Here is a 20440-nt window from a genome sequence, read left to right as displayed (position 1 = left end):
GTGCAAACTATAGATTATAGATTATAGAACATGTTTTAAGTATGAACATAATTTTAAAAACATTGTTAACCCTCCTGTTATGTTCGTTTCTCAGGGACAGGGTCAACTTTAAAGGTGCTGTGAGGAACTTTTGTTTTGTATTGATTCTGGCGCCCCCTTGTAGACAAAGTGATGCCTCTTATCTCTTGTCCTGTACATGCAAAAGTAGTATTTTCAACAAAAGCCTCTTCCTGTTGTGCTCAACAGTCAACTTTATCAGGCAATGTGATTACTTTCCATGAAAACAGTCAAATAAAGGCTGTTTCTGAAGCAAGATGTCCATCATCTGGTCTGACACCTACCCCCCCAGGGCGGTTTCAGGCATTAAACATTACAACAGAGAAGGTGCCAGTGTTGCTGCTGATGGACTTGTTTGCTATTGAAGGTTATAAAGAGTCATCAGTATCATTTTCAGTCTGTTTCTCAGCCAGTTCAAAACTCCTCACAGGGCCTTTAATGATTCAAAAGTGTCAGAACCCAAAATAATCCAAATATATATATATATTAAATCTCATTATTAACTCCATTACTAAACATTTAAATCAATATTTAGTGCAGGGGTGTTCTTTAATTCTCACAGATCATGGTTCAATGAGGATAACTCACTGTTTTTTTATTAACACAGTTTCAAAGGAACATTTAGTATTTGACACTTCTGAGCCTTTTAGCCTCCACTGTGACTGCAGGGTCAAATTGACCCACAACCAGTATCTATGTAAGATGTTTTAATTTTAAAAAGGGTCAATTTGACCCGCAACATAACAGGAGGGTTAAGTTTAACCTCTGTCAGTTTTCATAGATTTAGTTCCTGTAATCCAGCCTTCTGTTTTGGTCAGGACTTCAAAATTGTGAACATCACAAGCTGGAAGTTTAATCCAGATTAAAACAAGACTGGACTACAAATCTGATCCAATCTGTCTCCTTCCTTTTCCATTTTTAAGACTTAATCCAGTCCAATAAGTTTTGTGCAACTGGGACGAAGATTCAGGAGAGGTGGAGAAACTTAATGTCGCCATCAGAGCTTTAAGATAAGACATTTGTATAGTATTCACAGAAACTAAGACGGCATGATACGTCCTAAGAGAAGCATCTCTAGCTTATCTCTAAAAGTCAGAAGCACATTCCAACCTGTCAGATTATCACAGGTGTCCCTCCTGTCATCTCTGCGTCATGTTTGGTCTGAATGCACCTTTAGAGACACACTATCTGAACGTTTACTCTCTAAGACACGTTCAGGTTCTCAGGCGTCTGAATAAACTCCTCAGATTACATACTGTAGGACACGTTCACTCTTCTTCTTCCCTCCTCCTCCTCCTCCTCCTCCTCCTCCTCCTCCTCCTCCTCCTCCTCCTCCTCTTCCTCCTCCTCCTCACGGTGAGCAGAGGTGAGATCTTAGTAGCGCTGAGTCACTTTGCTGTGCTTTTTTGTTTTGCAGATGATTCTTCACAAGCCGTCTTTAGAGCGATGGACATGGAGTGTTAAACAGTTTTTTTTTTGGCGTTTGTCCCGTCTCTCTACATGTGCTGTAACGCCTCCTGTGCTTGTTCGGTGTACACGTCGTCTTTCCCCGCCCACGAGCCGTCGAACTGCGCGCTCCTCGGCGAGCCCCGCTGTTTGTCCCGGGAGAAGAAACTAAACCTGAGACCAGAGGAGACAGAGGAAGGAGGAGTCTTAGTGGACGTGTGAGAGGGGCGTCAGATGACAGATATTTACAGATACGTGTTTGTTTGTTTGTTTGTTTGTGCAGGAGATATCAGTCGTTTTAAAGCAGTGTTAGAGAGTTACTAACTGAAACATCAGATCTTAAAAACTGTTACTTTAAGTCAGATTATTGAGATAACTTTCATAATTAATGCACAGAACAGAGACTGCATCAAGGCATGAGTCTGATGAGGCAGAGAGGTAATCCTATCAGATTTACATCAATCAATAAGGGACCATGGAGTCCCTGAAGTCCCATAAGCGGTCAGATTTCACCCTGTGTATCTTGTTCACTCAAATAACGATAATCAATTAAATAATTCTGTAACTGTGAGTTAACTACATGATGAGCCCCAGCAGAGGGCGCTCATGTTTCTCACAAACTGACGATTCCAGTGAAATGCTTAATAAATATTTATATGAACAAAATCGTCAATTATGATGAGAACAAGATAAAAAATCTTGCGCACACACAAGTTGTAATCTTGTTTCCACAAGATAATATCTTAACTTGGTTGGAAATAAAAACTAGCCTGTGCCTAACTTGTGGGAAAAAGGCAGTTATCTTGTTCCCGCAACATAATGATCTTGTCCCAACAACATAATGATCTTGTCCCAACAACATAATGATCTTGTTCCAACAACATAATGATCTTGTACCCACAACATAATTATCTTGTTCTCACAACATAATGATCTTGTTCTCACAACATAATGATCTTGTTCTCACAACATAATTATCTTGTTCCCACAACATAATGATCTTGTTCTCACAACATCAATATCTTGTTTCAACAACATAATTAACTTGTTCTCACAACATAAAGATCTTGTTCTCACAACATAGTTATCTTGTTCTCACAACATAATGATCTTGTTCCCACAACATAATCATCTTGTTCCAAAAACATAATGATCTTGTTCTCACAACATAATGATCTTGTTCTCACAACATAATGATCTTGTTCTCACAACATAATGATCTTGTTCTCACAACATAGTTATCTTGTTCTCACAACATAATGATCTTGTTCTCACAACATAGTTATCTTGTTCTCACAACATAATGATCTTGTTCTCAAAACATAATTATCTTCTTCCAACAACATAATGATCTTGTTCCAACAACATAATTATCTTGTTTTGACAACATAATGATCTTGTTCTCAAAACATAATTATCTTCTTCCAACAACATAATGATCTTGTTCCAACAACATAAATATCTTGTTTTGACAACATAATGATCTTGTTGTCAAAACATAATTATCTTCTTCCAACAACATAATGATCTTGTTCCAACAACATAAATATCTTGTTCCAACAACATAAATATCTTGTTCCAACAACATAAATATCTTGTTCCAACAACATAATTATCTTCTTCCAACAACATAAATATCTTGTTTTGACAACATAATGATCTTGCTACAAAAAGATAATAACTTGTTTCTGTGACATAATTATGTCACATGTATTAATATTATACATTATGTATTATAATTAAACATAATGTTTATGTTTTTTGCATAATCTTTTGTTATATATTTATTTGATTGTGTTTAAGTTGGAAATTAAATTCTTCCTGTTGCATCAAAGCAGATGACTTAGTGAGTGTAGAGCACAGAGGAGCCCAGAGGAGCCCAGAGGAGCACAGAGGAGCACAGAGGAGCAGAGAGGAGCACAGAGGAGCCCAGAGGAGCCCAGAGGAGCCCAGAGGAGCACAGAGGAGCACAGAGGAGCCCAGAGGAGCACAGAGGAGCACAGAGGAGCAGAGAGGAGCACAGAGGAGCACAGAGGAGCCCAGAGGAGCACAGAGGAGCCCAGAGGAGCACAGAGGAGCCCAGAGGAGCCCAGAGGAGCCCAGAGGAGCACAGAAGAGCACAGAGGAGCAGAGAGGAGCAGAGAGGAGCACAGAGGAGCCCAGAGGAGCACAGAGGAGCACAGAGGAGCACAGAGGAGCACAGAGGAGCCCAGAGGAGCACAGATGAGCCCAGAGGAGCACAGAGGAGCCCAGAGGAGCCCAGAGGAGCACAGAGGAGCACAGAGGAGCACAGAGGAGCCCAGAGGAGCCCAAAGGAGCCCAGAGGAGCCCAGAGGAGCAGAGAGGAGTACAGAGGAGCACAGAGTAGCAGAGAGGAGTACAGAGGAGCACAGAGGAGCACAGAGGAGCACAGAGGAGCACAGAGGAGCCCAGAGGAGCACAGAGGAGCCCAGAGGAGCACAGAGGAGCCCAGAGGAGCCCAGAGGAGCACAGAGGAGCCCAGAGGAGCACAGATGAGCCCAGAGGAGCACAGAGGAGCACAGAGGAGCCCAGAGGAGCACAGAGGAGCACAGAGGAGCACAGAGGAGGTGTTAAGGTGGTCAGTGGGGAAAGAGACGAGACGACATCAGACGACATGTTCATATTCTGACTGGCTGATTTTTCTTTATGATCCACAAAACCAGACAGATAGCCCCACAATCAGCCAATCAGAATACAGCACAGGTGGGAAAAGCAGCCCGGCACATGCAAAGAGGGGGGATGAGGCTGTTAGGTAACGAAGTGACGGACTGAAGCCAACCAAATAACAAGTCATACAAGAGATACGAGACGTCTGATTGGCTGTAAAGTGGGGTCATCTGGGATCAAACCAGCCGCTACCATCGGCATAATGGCTGTGAAGATCCTGTTACACAGAGGTACAGACACACACAGGCACAAACAGGAAGAGAGGGGGGAGAAGAGGGGGGGAGACAGGGACCACATCAACCTTTGACCTCTGACTTTATTTAAAGTCCCAACAAACCAAAAGAAGTCATGCTGTGAGTTCAGAGAGGAAGGAGCAGGCACGTAAAAACACTCTGCTGAGTTTGGACAGATGAGTGTGTGTGTGTGTGTGCTGAACCTGACCTGTGACTGTGCTAATCTATAAGTGAGAGGTGAGTGTGAAGGTAAGAGAGTGAAGCTGTAGAGAGGAGAATCATTTCACACAGAAGGGTTTGTGTTGTGCAGAAATATGACACAAAACACCCAGAAGCACACACAGTGGTGCAAAAACAGGTGGATTAAGGTGATGTTGGTGCTCAAAGACAAACAGGTGAGCAGCAAGATGTGGTCACAGAGGTGAATATTTAATGTTTGTGTAATTTATTTGGACTTAATACGTAATGAAACAGACTGAGGATGACTCTTTATGAACAAACGGGACAATCAGAGACTATTAGTAATGTCTGAGTCCGTTTTAAAGCCTGAAACTTCTGCTGACTACTGAAGAAGTGTGTAACAGCATGCTCCACAAACACTGACACTTTGTCTACTAGTGTGCTTTCTGGTGGCAAAGTAAAGTGCTTAAAAATATCTCAGCAGAGTGTACACCTAAATCGATTTGAATGCTCAGGTCTGAGTCTCTTTAAATGAGCTAAATTAGGTGGCAGACTTGGCCCCATCTGCAGATAACTGTAGCCTAGCTTGCGCGCTGCTTCTCCAGGCAGTTTCTCATTAAAGGGGCCAAGCTGAGCAGTAGCTGTTGTTGCTAGCACAATTACAAGTGACATACAACTCATACAAACCCACTTCAAAAAATTTGAAATATCCCTTTAAAGTAGCCGTCCTGTGTAGGAAACTATAGGTAAATAAATGTATTTTTAAATTGATATTCAGCCAATTTTCATTCTTAAATAAATCAAGTCACAATAATAAGAAACAACAACATCATCATCGCCCTGCTTTGTAATATTCACAGTTCTAGATAACTTCCTCAGTCATAGCCTCTGAGTCAAATATCTCTCTGTTCAAAGTGTTGCTTAAAAACTAACATTTATGACTAGATAAGATGTTTCTAGTTTGTCACAGTAGGCGACTGATTGATCACATGATCTATTTTTTATTTTTTTGCCTTATGGCTAACTGGCATACTTACAGTTGTGCTCATAAGTTTACATACCCTGGCAGAATTTGTGATTTTTTTTGGCCATTTTTCAGAGAATATGAATGATAAGAGAAAAAGTTTTTTTTCACTCATGGTCTGCTTTTTGCAGACGATGTGGTTCTGTTGGCTTCCTCGAGCGGGGACCTCCAGCGGGCATTGGGGCGGTTTGCAGCTGAGTGCGAAGCGGCCGGGATGAGAGTTAGCACCTCCAAGTCTGAGGCCATGGTTCTCTGCCGGAAAACGGTGGATTGCTCTCTCTCGGTGGGGAGTGAGACTTTGCTCCAAGTGGGGGAGTTTAAGTATCTCGGGGTCTTGTTCGCGAGTGAGGGTAAAATGAAGCGTGAGATCCACAGGCGGATTGGTGCGGCGTCAGCAGTGATGCGGACGTTGTATCGGACCATTGTGGTGAAGAGGGAGCTGAGCCAGAAGGTAAAGCTTTCGATTTACCAGTCGGTCCAACTACGTTCCAACCCTCACCTGTGGTCATGAGCTGTGGGTCACGACCGAAAGGATAAGATCGCGGATACAAGCGGCTGAAATGAGATTCCTGCGAAGGGTGTCTGGGCTCGGCCTTAGAGACAGGGTCAGGAGCTCGGACATCCGGAGGGAGCTCGGAGTAGAGCCGCTGCTCCTCCGTGTCGAAAGGAGCCAGCTGAGGTGGTTCGGGCATCTGATAAGGATGCCTCCCGGACGCCTCCCTTTAGAGGTGTTCCGGGCACGTCCAACTGGGAGAAGGCCCCGGGGTAGACCCAGAACGCGGTGGAGGGATTATATCTCCCGCCTGGTCTGGGAACGCCTCGGGATTCCCCAGGAGGAGCTGGAAAGTGTCGCCGGGGAGAGGGATGTCTGGGTCAATTTGCTTGGACTGCTACCCCCGCGACCCGACCCCAGATAAGCGGAAGAAAATGGATGGATGGATGGATGGTTAGTGGTTGGGTGAAGCAAAATTTTTAATCAAACAACTGTGTTTACTTTTTATATATCATAAAGACAACAGAAACTAGGCTGCATGGTGGTGCAGTGGGTAGCGCTGGTGCCTCACAGCTAGAAGGTTCCTGGTTCAAATCCCCGGCCGGGGGCGCGTGCCTTTCTGTGTGGAGTTTGCATGTTCTCCCCGTGCATGCGTGGGTTCTCTCCGGGTTCTCCGGCTTCCTCCCACAATCCAAAAACATGCTCAGGTTGATTGATCACTCTAAATTGCCCGTAGGTGTGAGTGTGTGCATGAGTGGTTGTCTGTCTCTCTGTGTTAGCCCTGTGATAGGTTGGCGACCTGTCCAGGGTGTACCCTGCCTTCCACCCGAAGCCAGCTGGGATAGGCTCCAGCCCCCCGTGACCCCTAAAGGGATAAGCGGTCAAGATAATGGATGGATGGATGGATGGATGGACAACAGAAACTACCCAAGAAACTATAAATTCTGCCAGGGTATGTAAACTTATGAGCACAACTGTACACGGGTGCTACACTGAAATGTTCATTGATATGCACTGTCCCTTTAAATAAAAAATCTAAATAAATAAACAGGGTCAAGAAATAAAAATGCTCATTGCCAGAGTTTACGCCTTCCATAACTTGCCGTAATGAATATTATTTTTAGAAACTGCTCTGAAATGTTGATAATATAAAAGTCAGATTTTTTGACATCAACTTTGATCTGTGGCTAAAACCAGAGCAGCCGGACACTTGAACTTTAGCTGCTGTGTAATCTGTGGTGTGTTTTCTCAGGCCAAACAGGAAGCAGTCACACAGGAAGCGGGCGTACACATGAACGGTTATTAGTTATGCCCAATGAAAGTTATTCTGTCTGGTTCTTTGAGCCCAAACACAACTTCTTTTTATGAAATGTGTTTCCTTTTTACAGGAATCTGCACAAAATCCATTCTGATGATCTATAAAAATCAAATCTGTTATCATATAAATGGGAAGTAAGCTCTTATTACTCATATGAAATGTGTCTGCTGCCTCTGATAAAGAGACGTCTGTTCTCTAATAAGGAACCAGTGTGACTCATTTTTAATGTGCATGCTCTCTGGATGTGTCATGTAAATGTTTGAGCATGCAGAGGCCGTCTAAAGAGTTCTTCTGAGCACATGCAAAGCAATCAAGCTGACTTTAATCCAGTAATCAAAGTGCAGGAAGGTTCTCTGTGTGAGGGTTTCTTAATGTGCAGATGTATCTGAGCGTGTTTGCAGGCACGACTTACAGGCGCTTGATTCCAGACTCTGGCTGTGCAGAAGAACGGGAGCGAGACCTCAGCTCAGGTGAGGGGGAGGAAGTGGGAGTCACCAAGTCATCTTCTGTCTCTTCACTGAAAACAACAAGATGAAGTTAACCAGCTGTAAAGAAAGTAACTCTTAGCCTTTGATATTTCCTGGATGTTAAGTAAGTGCATGTGAGCCAGGAGGGCCTCATTCTATATGCTGCATCCAACTTCCAACAAGAGACACAAAACATCAGTCCAAACCCAGTGGACGGGTTCAAAGAAGCTCCGCCCACTCTCATGTTGGTCTCTAGTCACCTCTTGTAGTAGGCCAGCTCCTCCTGCAGCATGAACACTTTGGCCTTCAGCTCGTTCCTCTCGTGGAGGACGTCCCTCAGCTCCTGCAGGGTGAACCGGGGTCGGTTGGGGTCCTTTGGGTCCAGACCTCCTGACTCCTCCTCGCACAGTGCCTCCTGTCAAGAGACAAACCCGTCACTAACAGGAAACACAACCTGAGCAGAGGAAGGAAGGAAGGAAGGAAGGAGAGCGGGAAGGAGGTGAGGATACCTTGGTAAAATATTGGAACACAGCAGGCATGTCCTCATCGCACATCGCCTCCTGGTGGCAAACGGTGGACTCTAAGTCAGACATCAGACCTTGTTCCAATACACCCCCCACCCCTCCCTTTATGCTACAATCTGAGTCTTTGTCCCAACTCTGAACTCTTTACACGTTCACTGTTAAACAAACACCTCAAGACTTCTACAACACATGCAGCTCACACTCATGCACCGAGCAAACACACACACTCTGGTTTTAATCACATTTATTCCATAAACAATAAACAAGTCCAACTGAAACCACATTTATTGATCTCTCTATGAGGTCGGTCTTGGAGAAACTCAACTGAAACACTCCTTTTCTTTCCATCTGACTGTTGGATGGGCATGTCTCGTGTTTGATATGCTGCACATTTGGCACATTTGTGTTTAGGAGTGCGTGGATGTTGGACTGGAGTTTGTGAAAGGCGGTGAAGGAGATGTCGAATGACGCAAACAAGTCAGTGGATTTAAATAAGGAGGAACGGTGCAAGTTGAGGGCCACACAAAGTTAATTTCATCTCCTTCTTTCTCCTCGTTCTTTTATGAAAATGGGGGAGTCAGGGGAGGTAGAGCGTACAGCCAAACCGAGCATGTCAAGCTCCAGCCCAAACTGTCCTCTCTACCTTACCTGTCCTCTTTCTAACATCTCTCCTTTCTACAGACTTTCTCTTCGTTCCTTCTTTCTCCTTTCCTCTATCCATCCTGAAAATGGGAGAGTAGGGGGAGGTAGAGTGTACAGTCCGACCTGACATGTGAACCCTAGCTGGACCAATCTTCTCGCCCTGGCTCTGCACATCTCTTTTTTCTACACTCTTCTTTGTGTTCTCTCATTCCTTATGAAAATAGGGGAGTAGGGGGAAGTAGAGCGTACAGCCTGACCCAGCAGGAAGTGAGCTCTATCTGTAACAGTCTTCTCCCCCTGACCAAGCCTTCCCTGTCCTCCTTCTTACATCTCCTCTCTCTACACACTCTTCTTTTGTTTTCTTTCTCTTCCTTCAAAGAGTAAGGGGAGGTAGAGCGTACAGCTTAACCCGCCCAGGGTAGCCCAAACAGCCTTTTGACCTTGGCTTTGCTGTTCCTGTCTTTCTTTCTTTCTGTTTGTTCTCTTACTCTCTTCCTTTATGAAGATGGAGGAGTAAGGGGAGGTAGAGCGTACAGCCTGACCCAGAATGGTGAGCTCCAGCACAAACAGCCTTCTCCCCCTAGCCAAGTCTACCCTGTCCTCTTTCTTACATCTCTTCTCTCTACTTTTTGTTTTCTTCCTCTTCCTTCAAGAAAATGGGGGAGGAAGGGGAGGTAGAGGGTCCAGTCCCACCTGACATGGGAGCCCTAGCTGGACCAAACATCTCACCCTGGCTCTGCACATCTCTTTTTTTCTACAGACTCTTCTCTCTTTGTGTTCTCTCAGTACTTGTGGAAATAGGGGAGTAAGGGGAGGTAGAGCGTACAGCCAAACCCAGAGACGTGAGCTCTATCCATAACCGTCTTCTCACTCCGGCTCTCCCTGACCTGTCCTCTTTCTTACACCTCTTTGATATCTCTCTCCTCTCTCCTCCAGTCTCTTGAGGGAATGGGAGAGTAGGGGAGGTAGAGCGCACAGCCAAACTAAGCAGGTCAAGCTTTAGCACAAATAGTGCTGGCCCTGCTTTCCTTGTTCCATTTCTAACATCTAACTTCTCGCCCTGGCTCTGCATATCACTTTTTTCTACGGACACTTTTCCCTGGGTTTTTCTCATTTTCTCCTCTCTTCCCTTATAAAAATGGAGCAGTAGGGGGAGGTAGAGTGTACAGCCAAAACCAGCAGGATGTGAGCTCTATCCGTAACAGTCTTCTCACCCTGGTCAGGCCTTTCCTGTCCTCTTTCTTACATATCTTCTCTCTCCAGACTCGTCTTTTTGTTCCCTCTCTCTTCCTTTATGAAGATGGAGGAGTAAGGGGAGGTAGAGCGTACAGCCTGACCCTGCAAGGTGAGCTCCCAAACTAACAGCCTTCTCACCCTAGCCAAGTCTACCCTGTCCTCTTTCTTACATCTCTTCTCTCTACTTTTTGTTTTCTTCCTCTTCCTTCAAGAAAATGGGGGAGGAAGGGGAGGCAAAGGGTACAGCCGAACCCAGCTGGGTGAGTTCCAGCCGACACAGCCTTATCTCCCTGGCTAAGCCTACCCATGTTGGTATCCCTGTGTTCGTTCTTACATCTCTTCTCTCTACAGACTCTTCCTTTTGTTTCCTTTCTCTTCCTTTATGAAGATGGGGGAGTAATGGGAGGTAGAGCGTACAGCCTGACCCAGCAGGGGGTTGCCCAAACAGCATTTTTTACCTTGGCTTTGCTTTCCTTGTCCTCTTTCTTACCCTTCTTTTCTTATTATTAGACTCTTCTATCTGTTTTTTCACCTCATGAAAATGGAAGAGTAAGGGGAGGTAGAGCGTTCAGTCTGACCTCTGTCCAGCAAGCAGAAACAAAAACCATACAAACAAACACAGCGTTCATATTTATGAATGAGTGAATCTAACGTTGTTAGTCGCCAAACAAAGACAAGAACAGAATATGATTTCAGATGCATCCTGGGGAACTTGAAGCAAAATCATTCACTGGAAACGACTTTCATTTTCACTGAAGGAGAATCAAAGGTGTTCTAAGGAGCTAATTCAGGAGTTAGAGTTTAATCTTAGAACCAGAAGGTTTGGTTTCTGGTTTCTGGTTTCTCTGCTCAGAGGAAAACACATGACCTGGGTTTTTATCAGACATGCGGTTTCCCTTCAGTTGGACTTTAAACTACAGATTCTACAGTCAGTGTTTCAGGATCACGGTGCAATAAAGGACAACTTCAAGTGCAGTTAGAGGCCGAGCCGTGGGAGGGATCTTTTTATAGAAAGGTCATCGGTGCAGTCGACCACAAAGTCTCACCCAGTTGGCTGACCGGTGTGAAATCCCACAGACTCTGTTAGTTCCTGGACGCTCATGCAGAGCGGTTTCAGCCCTCCTCATGGGCCGAGCGAGTGTTAGTTTATTTCTGTCTCTACTGATACGGTTGTTCTCCGGAGAGGAGGAGGAGGGGGGGTGTGCAGGTTTGGCGTTAGACTCAGGGCAATCACAGCACTCCGGTTTTCTAACTAGCACTTTTATTACCCAGAGCAACACGGCCTCGTCTTCAGCCTCCTCATCCTCATGGCCCTCTGGGCTGAGGGAGCCGGGCGGGGGTCTTGGGGGAGGGTCAAACCCCCCCACCATCAGCTCAGAGGGTGACCAGCCCTCTGCTCCCAACATCTCTGTGGCAGCTTTACCTCGCTGGTGGAGCAAAAGACACTTTAATATGTGTTTACTGAGCAGTCCTGCTTATTATGTCTTCATGCTGCTGTTCGGCTGCAGGGGAAATTACTGTTTATCATAATGAGCGCACAAGAAACATCAGAACCCTCTCAAAGCTGGAGCCTTCGTCTAGTTTGAAGCGGCATTTATTCATGACGCTTTCTTGCTTTCTTATTCCTTCAGCAAAAAAGAGCAAGTGAGCTAGCTTAGCTTAGCTTAGCATAAAGACTGTAAACAGGAGGAAAGGCTGGTGTGTCTCTCCCTGAAGGAATCTGCTGACCCACACTTCTTAAACTCACAAATAAATGCAGCTTCTTTTAGATCTCGTTGAGGTTTTATGGCGGCTTTATGGAGGGTCAGGACCCGGCTGATTGTTTTTATAATTGGAGAGAGCGAGGAGAAATATTTCACTCTCTTTTGTCCAATCAGCTTTCTTTATATAGGACATTAAAAATAAACATTAAAGTTTAAGTGCTGCACAGTGAGGTCGATTAATTTAAAACAAAATACAATAAAATAATTATAATAAAACACATAAAACACTTTAAAAAATACTTAAAGACACATAAAAACACTGTAAGAAAATAAATACAAATACAAAAAATATATAGAAAATTTATAAACAAAAAAAAAATTTAAACAGTTTTTTAAAAAAAAGGAATATAATAAAAATAATAAAAGAAACACGATAAAACTCAGAAGAGACGTTGAAAAATATATAAAAACACTAATAAAAATAAATAAGAATAATTAAATATATAAATAAATACATAAATAAAAATAAAAATTATGTCTTTAAACAAATCTCAGAAGAACAGCTCTTGGTTGTAGCTTCAGGTTAAAAATAGAGACGTGGATATTGATCCTTTATTTTAGTTTTTTAACCTTTTAGAAAAGTTAAGACATAAAGAGAGAAAGTTGATGTAAAAGGACAATGGACCAAATTTTCACCCATAATGCACCATTCCTATATGGAGCTAAGTGTATGCCACTGAAGTCCATAAGTTACTAGACTAATGTAATTTATTAAAACTTGCTATCAGATGATTTTTGCACAACCATAAGTCTGGTTTATGCTCCTGCATCAAATGGACGCTGAAGGAGAAGCCTGACCTGCAGCTACCAAAAAAAAATTAACCAGGCATCAAAACAACACGGACTGCAAGCTCCAAAAGTTTGCCTTCATTTTTAGGGAGCTGTCACGTCATCCATCTTTTTACACAGTCTATATTTAATATGAAAACGTTGCTCATTGCTCCTCTTATCTCTCCTGCCATGCGTATTAAAATCTATCTCCCTCTTCCTGCTCTTTGAAGAGTTCCCTCCCCGAGCTCTAAGAGAGTAAAACTAAGCTCAGTATCTGTTACCTCTGCAGGTGAGGGCGGCTGAGGTGGACCCTCCTCGGGGTTCTGGGCCGGCAGGTCTCCTTGAAGTCGTTCCCTCAAGCGTGTGATTTCCTGCCGGAGTGCGCCGACCTCCTGCCCCCGCGCCTGAGCGCCGGCCTCCAGCTCCACCTTCTGTTCGATCAGAGCTTTCCCCTGAGCCTCCACCACCGAGATCTTGTGTCGCAGGTCGTGGTTGATTTTCATGAGGCGGGACTGCTGCTGCTGGAGCTGCAGAAACACAGACGGACACGCAGACAAAGACAGACAGACAGACAGACGGAAACAATGAGGATGAATAATGAGATTAAGACCAGAGAGAGAGAGAAGACAGACGTTCTTAAACTGTCACAACTTAGGGGGCATAAATATCGCTGCTTGAAATGGCGAAAGATTTGACTCATGTCCTCTACCTTTTCCTGACTCGCATTCCCCCCACTCTCTCCTCCCAAACACCTCCATCTCTCTTTGTCTGCTTTGATGTAGTCATGATGAGTTAATCAGATGACCAATCAGACGTCTCTGAGCCGTGAAGGTGAATAAACTAAGTGTGCATTTACAGTTTAGAGTAAAACAGCATCTGCTCTGGCTGGTTGTCTTACTGCTTCTATGTCTTCGTTCTTCAGCGTCAGCTCTCTGTCTTTCGCTCGGATCTCGTCTCTCTGCTTGTCCACCACTTCTTTCAGCTTCTTCATCACCTGCTTCTCTCTCTCCGTCATACCTGGATGAAGAACACGGAGAGAGGAGAAGAAACAGAACATTTACTTTTTAGTAGGAACAGTTTGCATCCTTCATGGTAAGAGGAAAGAAGAGGATGTGAATGCATGTCTGTGTATATGTGTGTGTGTTTGTGTGCGAGACTCTAGCAGGTGTGCTGGCACACTGAGGCTGGTCTGTGCAGTGTGTCAGGGTGACTGTGTCCTCTGTGTGAAACCACCACAGAGCCTCTGATGCAGAGACGAGACTGGCCCTCGGTCAGACACTAGAGAAGGCTGCCTTTGTGTGCACGGCTGTGTGTGTGTGTGTGTGTGTGTGTGTGCATAACAAAGACGAGGGAGGAGGTGCACAACACATTTCAGCTTCCTGTATAATCCAGATCACAAACAGCAGGTGGAAACTTTAAAGCTGCTTTCACGTGTACAGATCACAATCAGCCACAGGGGGGCGCCAAATCTGACACAAACACAGAGTTCCTTACAGGAGCTTTAAGAAGCTTTAGGTTCATCATGTTTGGAGCTACCTGCATGGATGAAAACACAGTGACACCAGCACATTGTGTGGTGCTGATCAAGAGACATGGAGGCTATGAGGACCGTAGTTTTAAACTAAAAATTAAAAAAGACTCAAAGGAAACTCTAAACATCCTCTCTGTATCACAGTGAGCGTTCCCTCTGTGGCTTTGATTCATGAACTGTCACAGTAAGTGGTGCACAGACAGGCAGAGGGCCTCCCCGTCCTCACCCTCATGTCTCTGCAGCTCCTCCTCACTCATGGGGTCTTTGCCGGACACGTTGGTGAGGAGGCTTTTGTTCTCCTCCTGCAGCTGAGCGATCTGAGTCAGGAGGTCCTGAGCTTCTCCTCTCCACACGTCCTCCACCAGCTCCAGCTCCTGCAGACAGAAAAACACGCTTTAGATTCAACATTATTAACATTATTACATCTTTTAGATCATGTTTGTCGACTAAGTGTGATCATATGAAGAGCTATTTGTTTTCTTTACTGCTTTCAGAGTAAATTCTGCATCTTCTTCAACAGCTGGGTTTCTTTATGGACTTCTAGATGTGACATTTCTTCCTTTCTTAAGTTAAATGTTAAGCTATAAAGCTTAAAGATAATTCAAACAGATGAAAAGTGAAATATTTCTCAATTGTCAATCTGTCAATTTTATGTTTTTGTCTGTTTGTGTTGGGATTATTTTTATTTATTTTCCCCCTTTTTTAATTTAATGTAATTACATTTAATTTAATTCAATTTAATTTTGAATTGTTGTGTTTTTGGATTATTCATATTTATTTACCTCTTTCTTTAATTTAATTTAATTTAATCTTTAAATTATTATTTTTTTTAAGTTTGTTTCATTTTGATTTTGTCTGTTTGTTTTGGGATTATCTTATTTAATATTTCCCCTTTTTTCAATTCAATTCAATTTAATTTAATGAAAACCTTTTTTTTAATTATTCTTTGTTTTTAATTAATTGAATTAAATTATTATTATTTTGGTTTAGTTTCGTTCTTTTGACTGTTTTCCTTCTTATCATATTGTCATCATTTTTGCATCTTTACTTTTAAAAATGAAAACATTTCCAATCATGGGAAAAAAAAGGAATAAGATGAGCAGATACTTCCTGTTTATATTTTTATACACAATGACAGCCAATAGAAAATGTTTCCCTGACTCAGCAGGAAAATATTCCTCCTCTCACACTCTGTCTGTATTTGTCATGTGTGTGATTGTTTCCTATTAGTCATCAGATTACAGAAGGATTCAAGATTACACAATCTGGACTGAATGAGACCTGCAGACAGAGACACTGTGGAGGAAAACTTCAGATTAAAAGCTTTAAGGTGACAGAAAATGAGCAGTGAGGGTTTCATGTTTAAGGAGGCACGACCGACCGGGAGATCTGAGGGACTCTTTTTTAATCATCTTTAAATCATAATATTATCGTGTCAGCTTCTTGAGTTAGTAGCTGGTGGAGGATGGAACTTCCTGCTCTCGATACATCATCCCTGACCGAGATAAATGACCCTCTACCTGTGAGGTCCATGAAGAAGAAATCATCCCACAGACATCCTCAGTTTAAAGACTCAGATGCTGACCAGGTGACTCTAAACTCTCAGAAGCTCTCCAGGAACATTGTTGTGGTTTTAAAGCTCAGATCTGTTCGCTGCTATAAAAAGTTTATGTGTGAGTTTCTCGTGACGGTGACTGAGCGGCGGTGAACACTGATTAACCGAGTCTCATGAGCGTGATAACGTAGATTTCTCTGCTCTGAGTGAGAGGACACGGTCAGAGTACTGAGCACGGTTTCACATGGAGAACGTCACAACTACTACCTTTAACTCTGGAATACAAAACACGAGTTTTACTACTCCTCTGATTTATTCATTTATTGACTGACTGGATCAAGACTGCTCAACAAACCTGTGCACAAACTGATGCATGCACAACCAGCTAAAAGGCAGAGTCAAATAAATAATAAGAAGTATAAACCAAAGGCTAATAGTCCTACATGTCTCCTATGATGTAAATCTGCAAGTGCAACTATTAGATATGACTGGTTTGTTTTCTAAAACTATAAAATTAGGTTTGTCAGCATTTAATTTGCACTTTTAAATTCACACACTTATATTAATGAAATATTAAAGGACTTTAGAACCTGTTGATGCAGTTTATCATTAATAATTCAGTCCCAAGCAGGTGGGCAACAAGTATTCAGCTCCTTTAAGTGTTAAATTATAGATACAGCAGCGTTGAGATACTCTCAGCGTTCATGAGTCCTGAGTAAAATGACTCCATTTAAATGTCCACTTATGAAAGCTGCAGGATTTTAAGAGGAAAATGTCCGTTTTAATCCCTCAAAGAGTCTCTTGCAAGAACATTCTTGTAAATCTGACACATGATAATTTAACATTTAATATTCTACAAGCTTAAAAAGCTTAAAAAGCAACAGTGTGTGTGCACGGTGACCTCGGATGAATCCCTGCAGAGCGGAGCTGAAGCTGTAATCTGCATCATGTCTGAAACACATGAGGTGACTCTAATCTCTGCTTCATGACTGATCAGCTGATTGTTGAAGTTTCTTTGTTATTGTTGTTGTTTTGTATCACTTTGTAATCTATCTATCACTTTGTGTGACACCAACACAAGGCATTAAATACTGCTGTACTGCAAACAGATCCCATAACTCCTCTTCTTCAAACTCTGACCTGGTTATCTGTCTCTTTTAGAATTTAAAGCTCTTTTAATTGTTTTTAAAGCTCCTCCATAATCACTGATCTCCTCCAATACTTCCCTTTAAATGTTCCTCATGTGGCCCTCAGAGAGCTTTCTGTTTTTATGCACCAAAACTCTGAACTCTCTTCTTCTGGACATTAAAACAGTGAGCTTAAAACTAAAGACTCACCTTGTTTCACCTGGACTTCATTATTACCTTTATGACCATTGTTTTACATAAGTCCATTTTAAGTTGTCATGACACTGCACTACCTACACTGTGTACATAGGTGGTTTCTTCTGTATTTGGTTAATATTTTATATTTAAATTTTGCTATTGAAGAGTTGGAAGAGAGAAACAGCATCTCAATTTTCCTGTATGTCCTCACATATACGGTGAAATTGACGATAAAAACCTTTAAATCTTGAATCTTGAATTGTTTTTATTAATTTCTATTCATTTTATTTTATCATAATGATTGTATGTAATTTTTAAATGTATTTTTCTGGTATTTATCTGATCATATTGTATTTATTTTATTATAATGATTTTATTTTATTTCTCTGATAATTCTCTGATTCAATTTAATTTATTTATTATAATGATTTTGTTCTATTCTATTTATCTGATACAATTTATTATAATTATTATATTTTTCTGATTTTATTTTATTGATTTGTTCATCATTACTGTATTTTTTAAGTATGTTATATTCCTTTCCTTTCCACTTTTACTTAAAATTATTATTTTCTGTCTCTGTTGTTTTGTGAAGCACTTTGTGCTGCATGCTAGAACATATTAAAGGTGCCTTTATAAATAAAAAATGAGTTGAGTTAAACAGAAAAAGTCAAATCTTATGCTGATGATGGTCTTGTTTATATTTCTGGGTCCAAATGAAACTGATATTATTTTTAATCTGTTTCATAACTAGCTATAAACTCATCACAGGAGCTTTAATATAACTATAATGAAGTATAGTTAAATCAGAGGAACAGTATTGTATGTTGATGAAGTTTATGAAGTTAAATCTTAATGATTAAAGTTCCTGTAGCTGACAGATAATTATCATGAAGTTATTTTAATGTGACTTTAGTAAATAATGATGTTTATTAAATAATTAAAGTATCAGTATTGATGACTTGAAGTTATTTTAATCTGACTTTAGTAAATATTGATGTTTATTAAATAATAAAAGTATCAGTATAGATATGAGTGAAGTTATTGTAATCTGACTTTAGTAAATAATGATGTTTATTAAATAATTAAAGTATCAGTATTGATCTGAGTGCAGGTATTTATTGATGAGGCCTGTGTTTATGCAGACTCAGACCTTCCTGTGTTTCTTCTCCTTCTCCAGCCGGTCCATCCTCTCCAGCCTCAGCTTGTCCAGCTCCAGCCTCAGCTCCTCGGTCTCCGGGCTGATGTTGTTCCGGCTCACCATCACCTCCAGGATCTCCAGGACCCGGACCACTTTTGGCATGAGCCGGGACAGAGCCTCGCAGCCGTACTGGTCTATGATCCGCTCGAACTCCTGGCCCACCACGGCGGCGATGTCGTAGACGTCCATGACCGTGAGGTCGGCCACATTCTTCTCCAGGGCCGAGCCCGAGTCCTCCATGTCGGGGGGACAGTCCGGCCCTGCCCGGCTTCCTCTGCTGCTTCCTCCGCCGCTGGAAAACTTCCTTCCCCCGGAGGAACTATTCAGCTGAGTGAGCTAAACTCTACCTCCTCCTCCTCTCCTCCTGTCGGTCATTAAATTAAATAAAGACTCTTTAAAACACCAGGAACCAGAGGAACTAAAGTCAGTCCATCTCTAACAGCAGAGTCTGATTTATAGAGATAAAGATCCGGATCATCGAGGTCCGTCCTGTCCGTCTGGAGCTCGGGAACAAGTCCGCCATTTTTACACTCCCTACTTCCGGCTGGGCTTTTCAAAATAAACGACGACTGAAAAAAAAAGTATTATATTACAGTGATGTCACTACTTAAAATAAGGATTACGATGCTGCTAATAATAGTTATACTGCAACAATTGCATAAGGTTTAGCATATAGTCTTGCATTGTTTATGATGGGACTGTAAATTGCTTGTGAATTAAAGCTAGAGAGTTATAATTTAGAGAGTGAAATGCTTTGACCTTGTGGATTTTAAAACTGCACAAATAGTATGAGGCAAGGAAAAAAATCTGTTGCCTGGACACATCCAAATAATAATAATAATAATAATACTTTTTTTATACAGCACTTTTCAATACAAGTAACAAAGTGCTTTACAGTGGGCAATAAAAACAAGAAGTGCAAAGCAAAATGAAGCGATTAAAAATAAAATGAAATAAAAGCTTAAAAACATACAAACTTATAAAACAGACCCTTAAAATCAGAGCAAAAATTAAATAAAATCACACAATAAAAGCTTTCCTGTAAAAGTGTGTCTTGAGTAATGACATTAGACACAGGACTGACTCTGCAGGTCTGATCTCCTCTGGCAGGCTGATCCAGAGTGAAGGAGCTCTGACTGAAAAAGACCTGTCCCCTTTAGTTCTCAGTCGGGTCCTTGGAACAGCTAACAGAGCACAGACTGCGACTAGGTTTGTAGGGGGATAAAAATATGACTTAAGAAGGGAGTTAAATTTAAACAGACTGTGGAACAGACTCAATATGGAGCTACAGCAACGCCAAAATATAATCAAATTCAAGAATAAGGACAAATTATTTTCATGAGGTACATGGAGGAAGAAATTAGATGATAATCAAGAGGGGTTTGCTTTGATTGTATGTGTAATTACTAAGATAAGTTATGAAGATTTGTTTTGTGAGAATGCATTCATATAGTGCCAGAAGATAGTGAATAAAGGGGTAGGATTAGATACGATTGTTCTCTTTTTTGTTGTTGTTTTTTCTTCATTTCAGTTGTGTGTTTTTTATTTTTTTATTTTAAATGTTTAAAATAAAAACATTAAATAAATAAAAACTTTAAAATAATTAAGGAGAAAGGAGACTGCAGCATGCACTGTTCTGGTGTTTTGATCAGACTTATTCTTATATTTTTGAAGTATTTCATGTTTCAGTGTCTTGCTTTTGCTGAATGTCATTATTGCTGTGACATCTACTATGATGCAAATATTATAAAAAAATTCTTTTATTTTTTAAAACACATTTTCATCGTGCAGTATATCATGTTTAGTTGTGCTTTAAATAATTTTATATAATGAAGTTATTATTATTGTTTTTAGTTTTTTCATTCATTCACTTTTCTACCTATTGTTTTCTGCTTCAAGAAAAACATCACTTGCCTCAATTGTTTACATTCATCTTTTGTATCTAATGTATGAAAACTCAAATAAACAGATCTTTGAAGAAAAAAA

At 41.6% G+C, this 20440-nt stretch overlaps 1 protein-coding gene across 3 annotated transcripts; it reads right to left on the bottom strand.

Annotated features, from left to right (window-relative positions):
* Nucleotides 1-490: 490 nt before the first annotated feature.
* rilpl1 (Rab interacting lysosomal protein-like 1) lies at nt 491-18982 on the bottom strand. 3 transcript variants are annotated; one of them, XM_034709159.1, is made up of 9 exons: nt 18407-18967; nt 14600-14747; nt 13741-13859; nt 13124-13369; nt 11577-11735; nt 8416-8466; nt 8167-8321; nt 7852-7956; nt 1386-1677 (listed from the first exon to the last, which is right to left on the bottom strand). In XM_034709159.1, the coding sequence occupies exons 1-9, from the start codon at nt 18692-18694 to the stop codon at nt 1554-1556; spliced, it is 1395 nt and encodes a 464-aa protein (XP_034565050.1). In that variant the 5' UTR covers nt 18695-18967; the 3' UTR covers nt 1386-1553. The 3 variants fall into 3 exon arrangements, with proteins under 3 accessions (XP_034565048.1, XP_034565050.1, XP_034565049.1); XM_034709157.1 differs by lacking the exons at nt 8416-8466; nt 11577-11735 and having other exon boundaries at nt 491-1677; XM_034709158.1 differs by lacking the exons at nt 1386-1677; nt 8416-8466; nt 11577-11735 and adding an exon at nt 4066-4408 and having other exon boundaries at nt 18407-18982.
* Nucleotides 18983-20440: the final 1458 nt, after the last annotated feature.

The sequence above is a fragment of the Notolabrus celidotus genome, chromosome 19, assembly GCF_009762535.1.
Source record: "Notolabrus celidotus isolate fNotCel1 chromosome 19, fNotCel1.pri, whole genome shotgun sequence".
Classification (NCBI taxonomy): domain Eukaryota; kingdom Metazoa; phylum Chordata; class Actinopteri; order Labriformes; family Labridae; genus Notolabrus; species Notolabrus celidotus.
The sequence above is the reverse complement of the archived record's forward strand: the minus strand, read 5'-3'. Positions and strand labels throughout refer to the sequence as shown.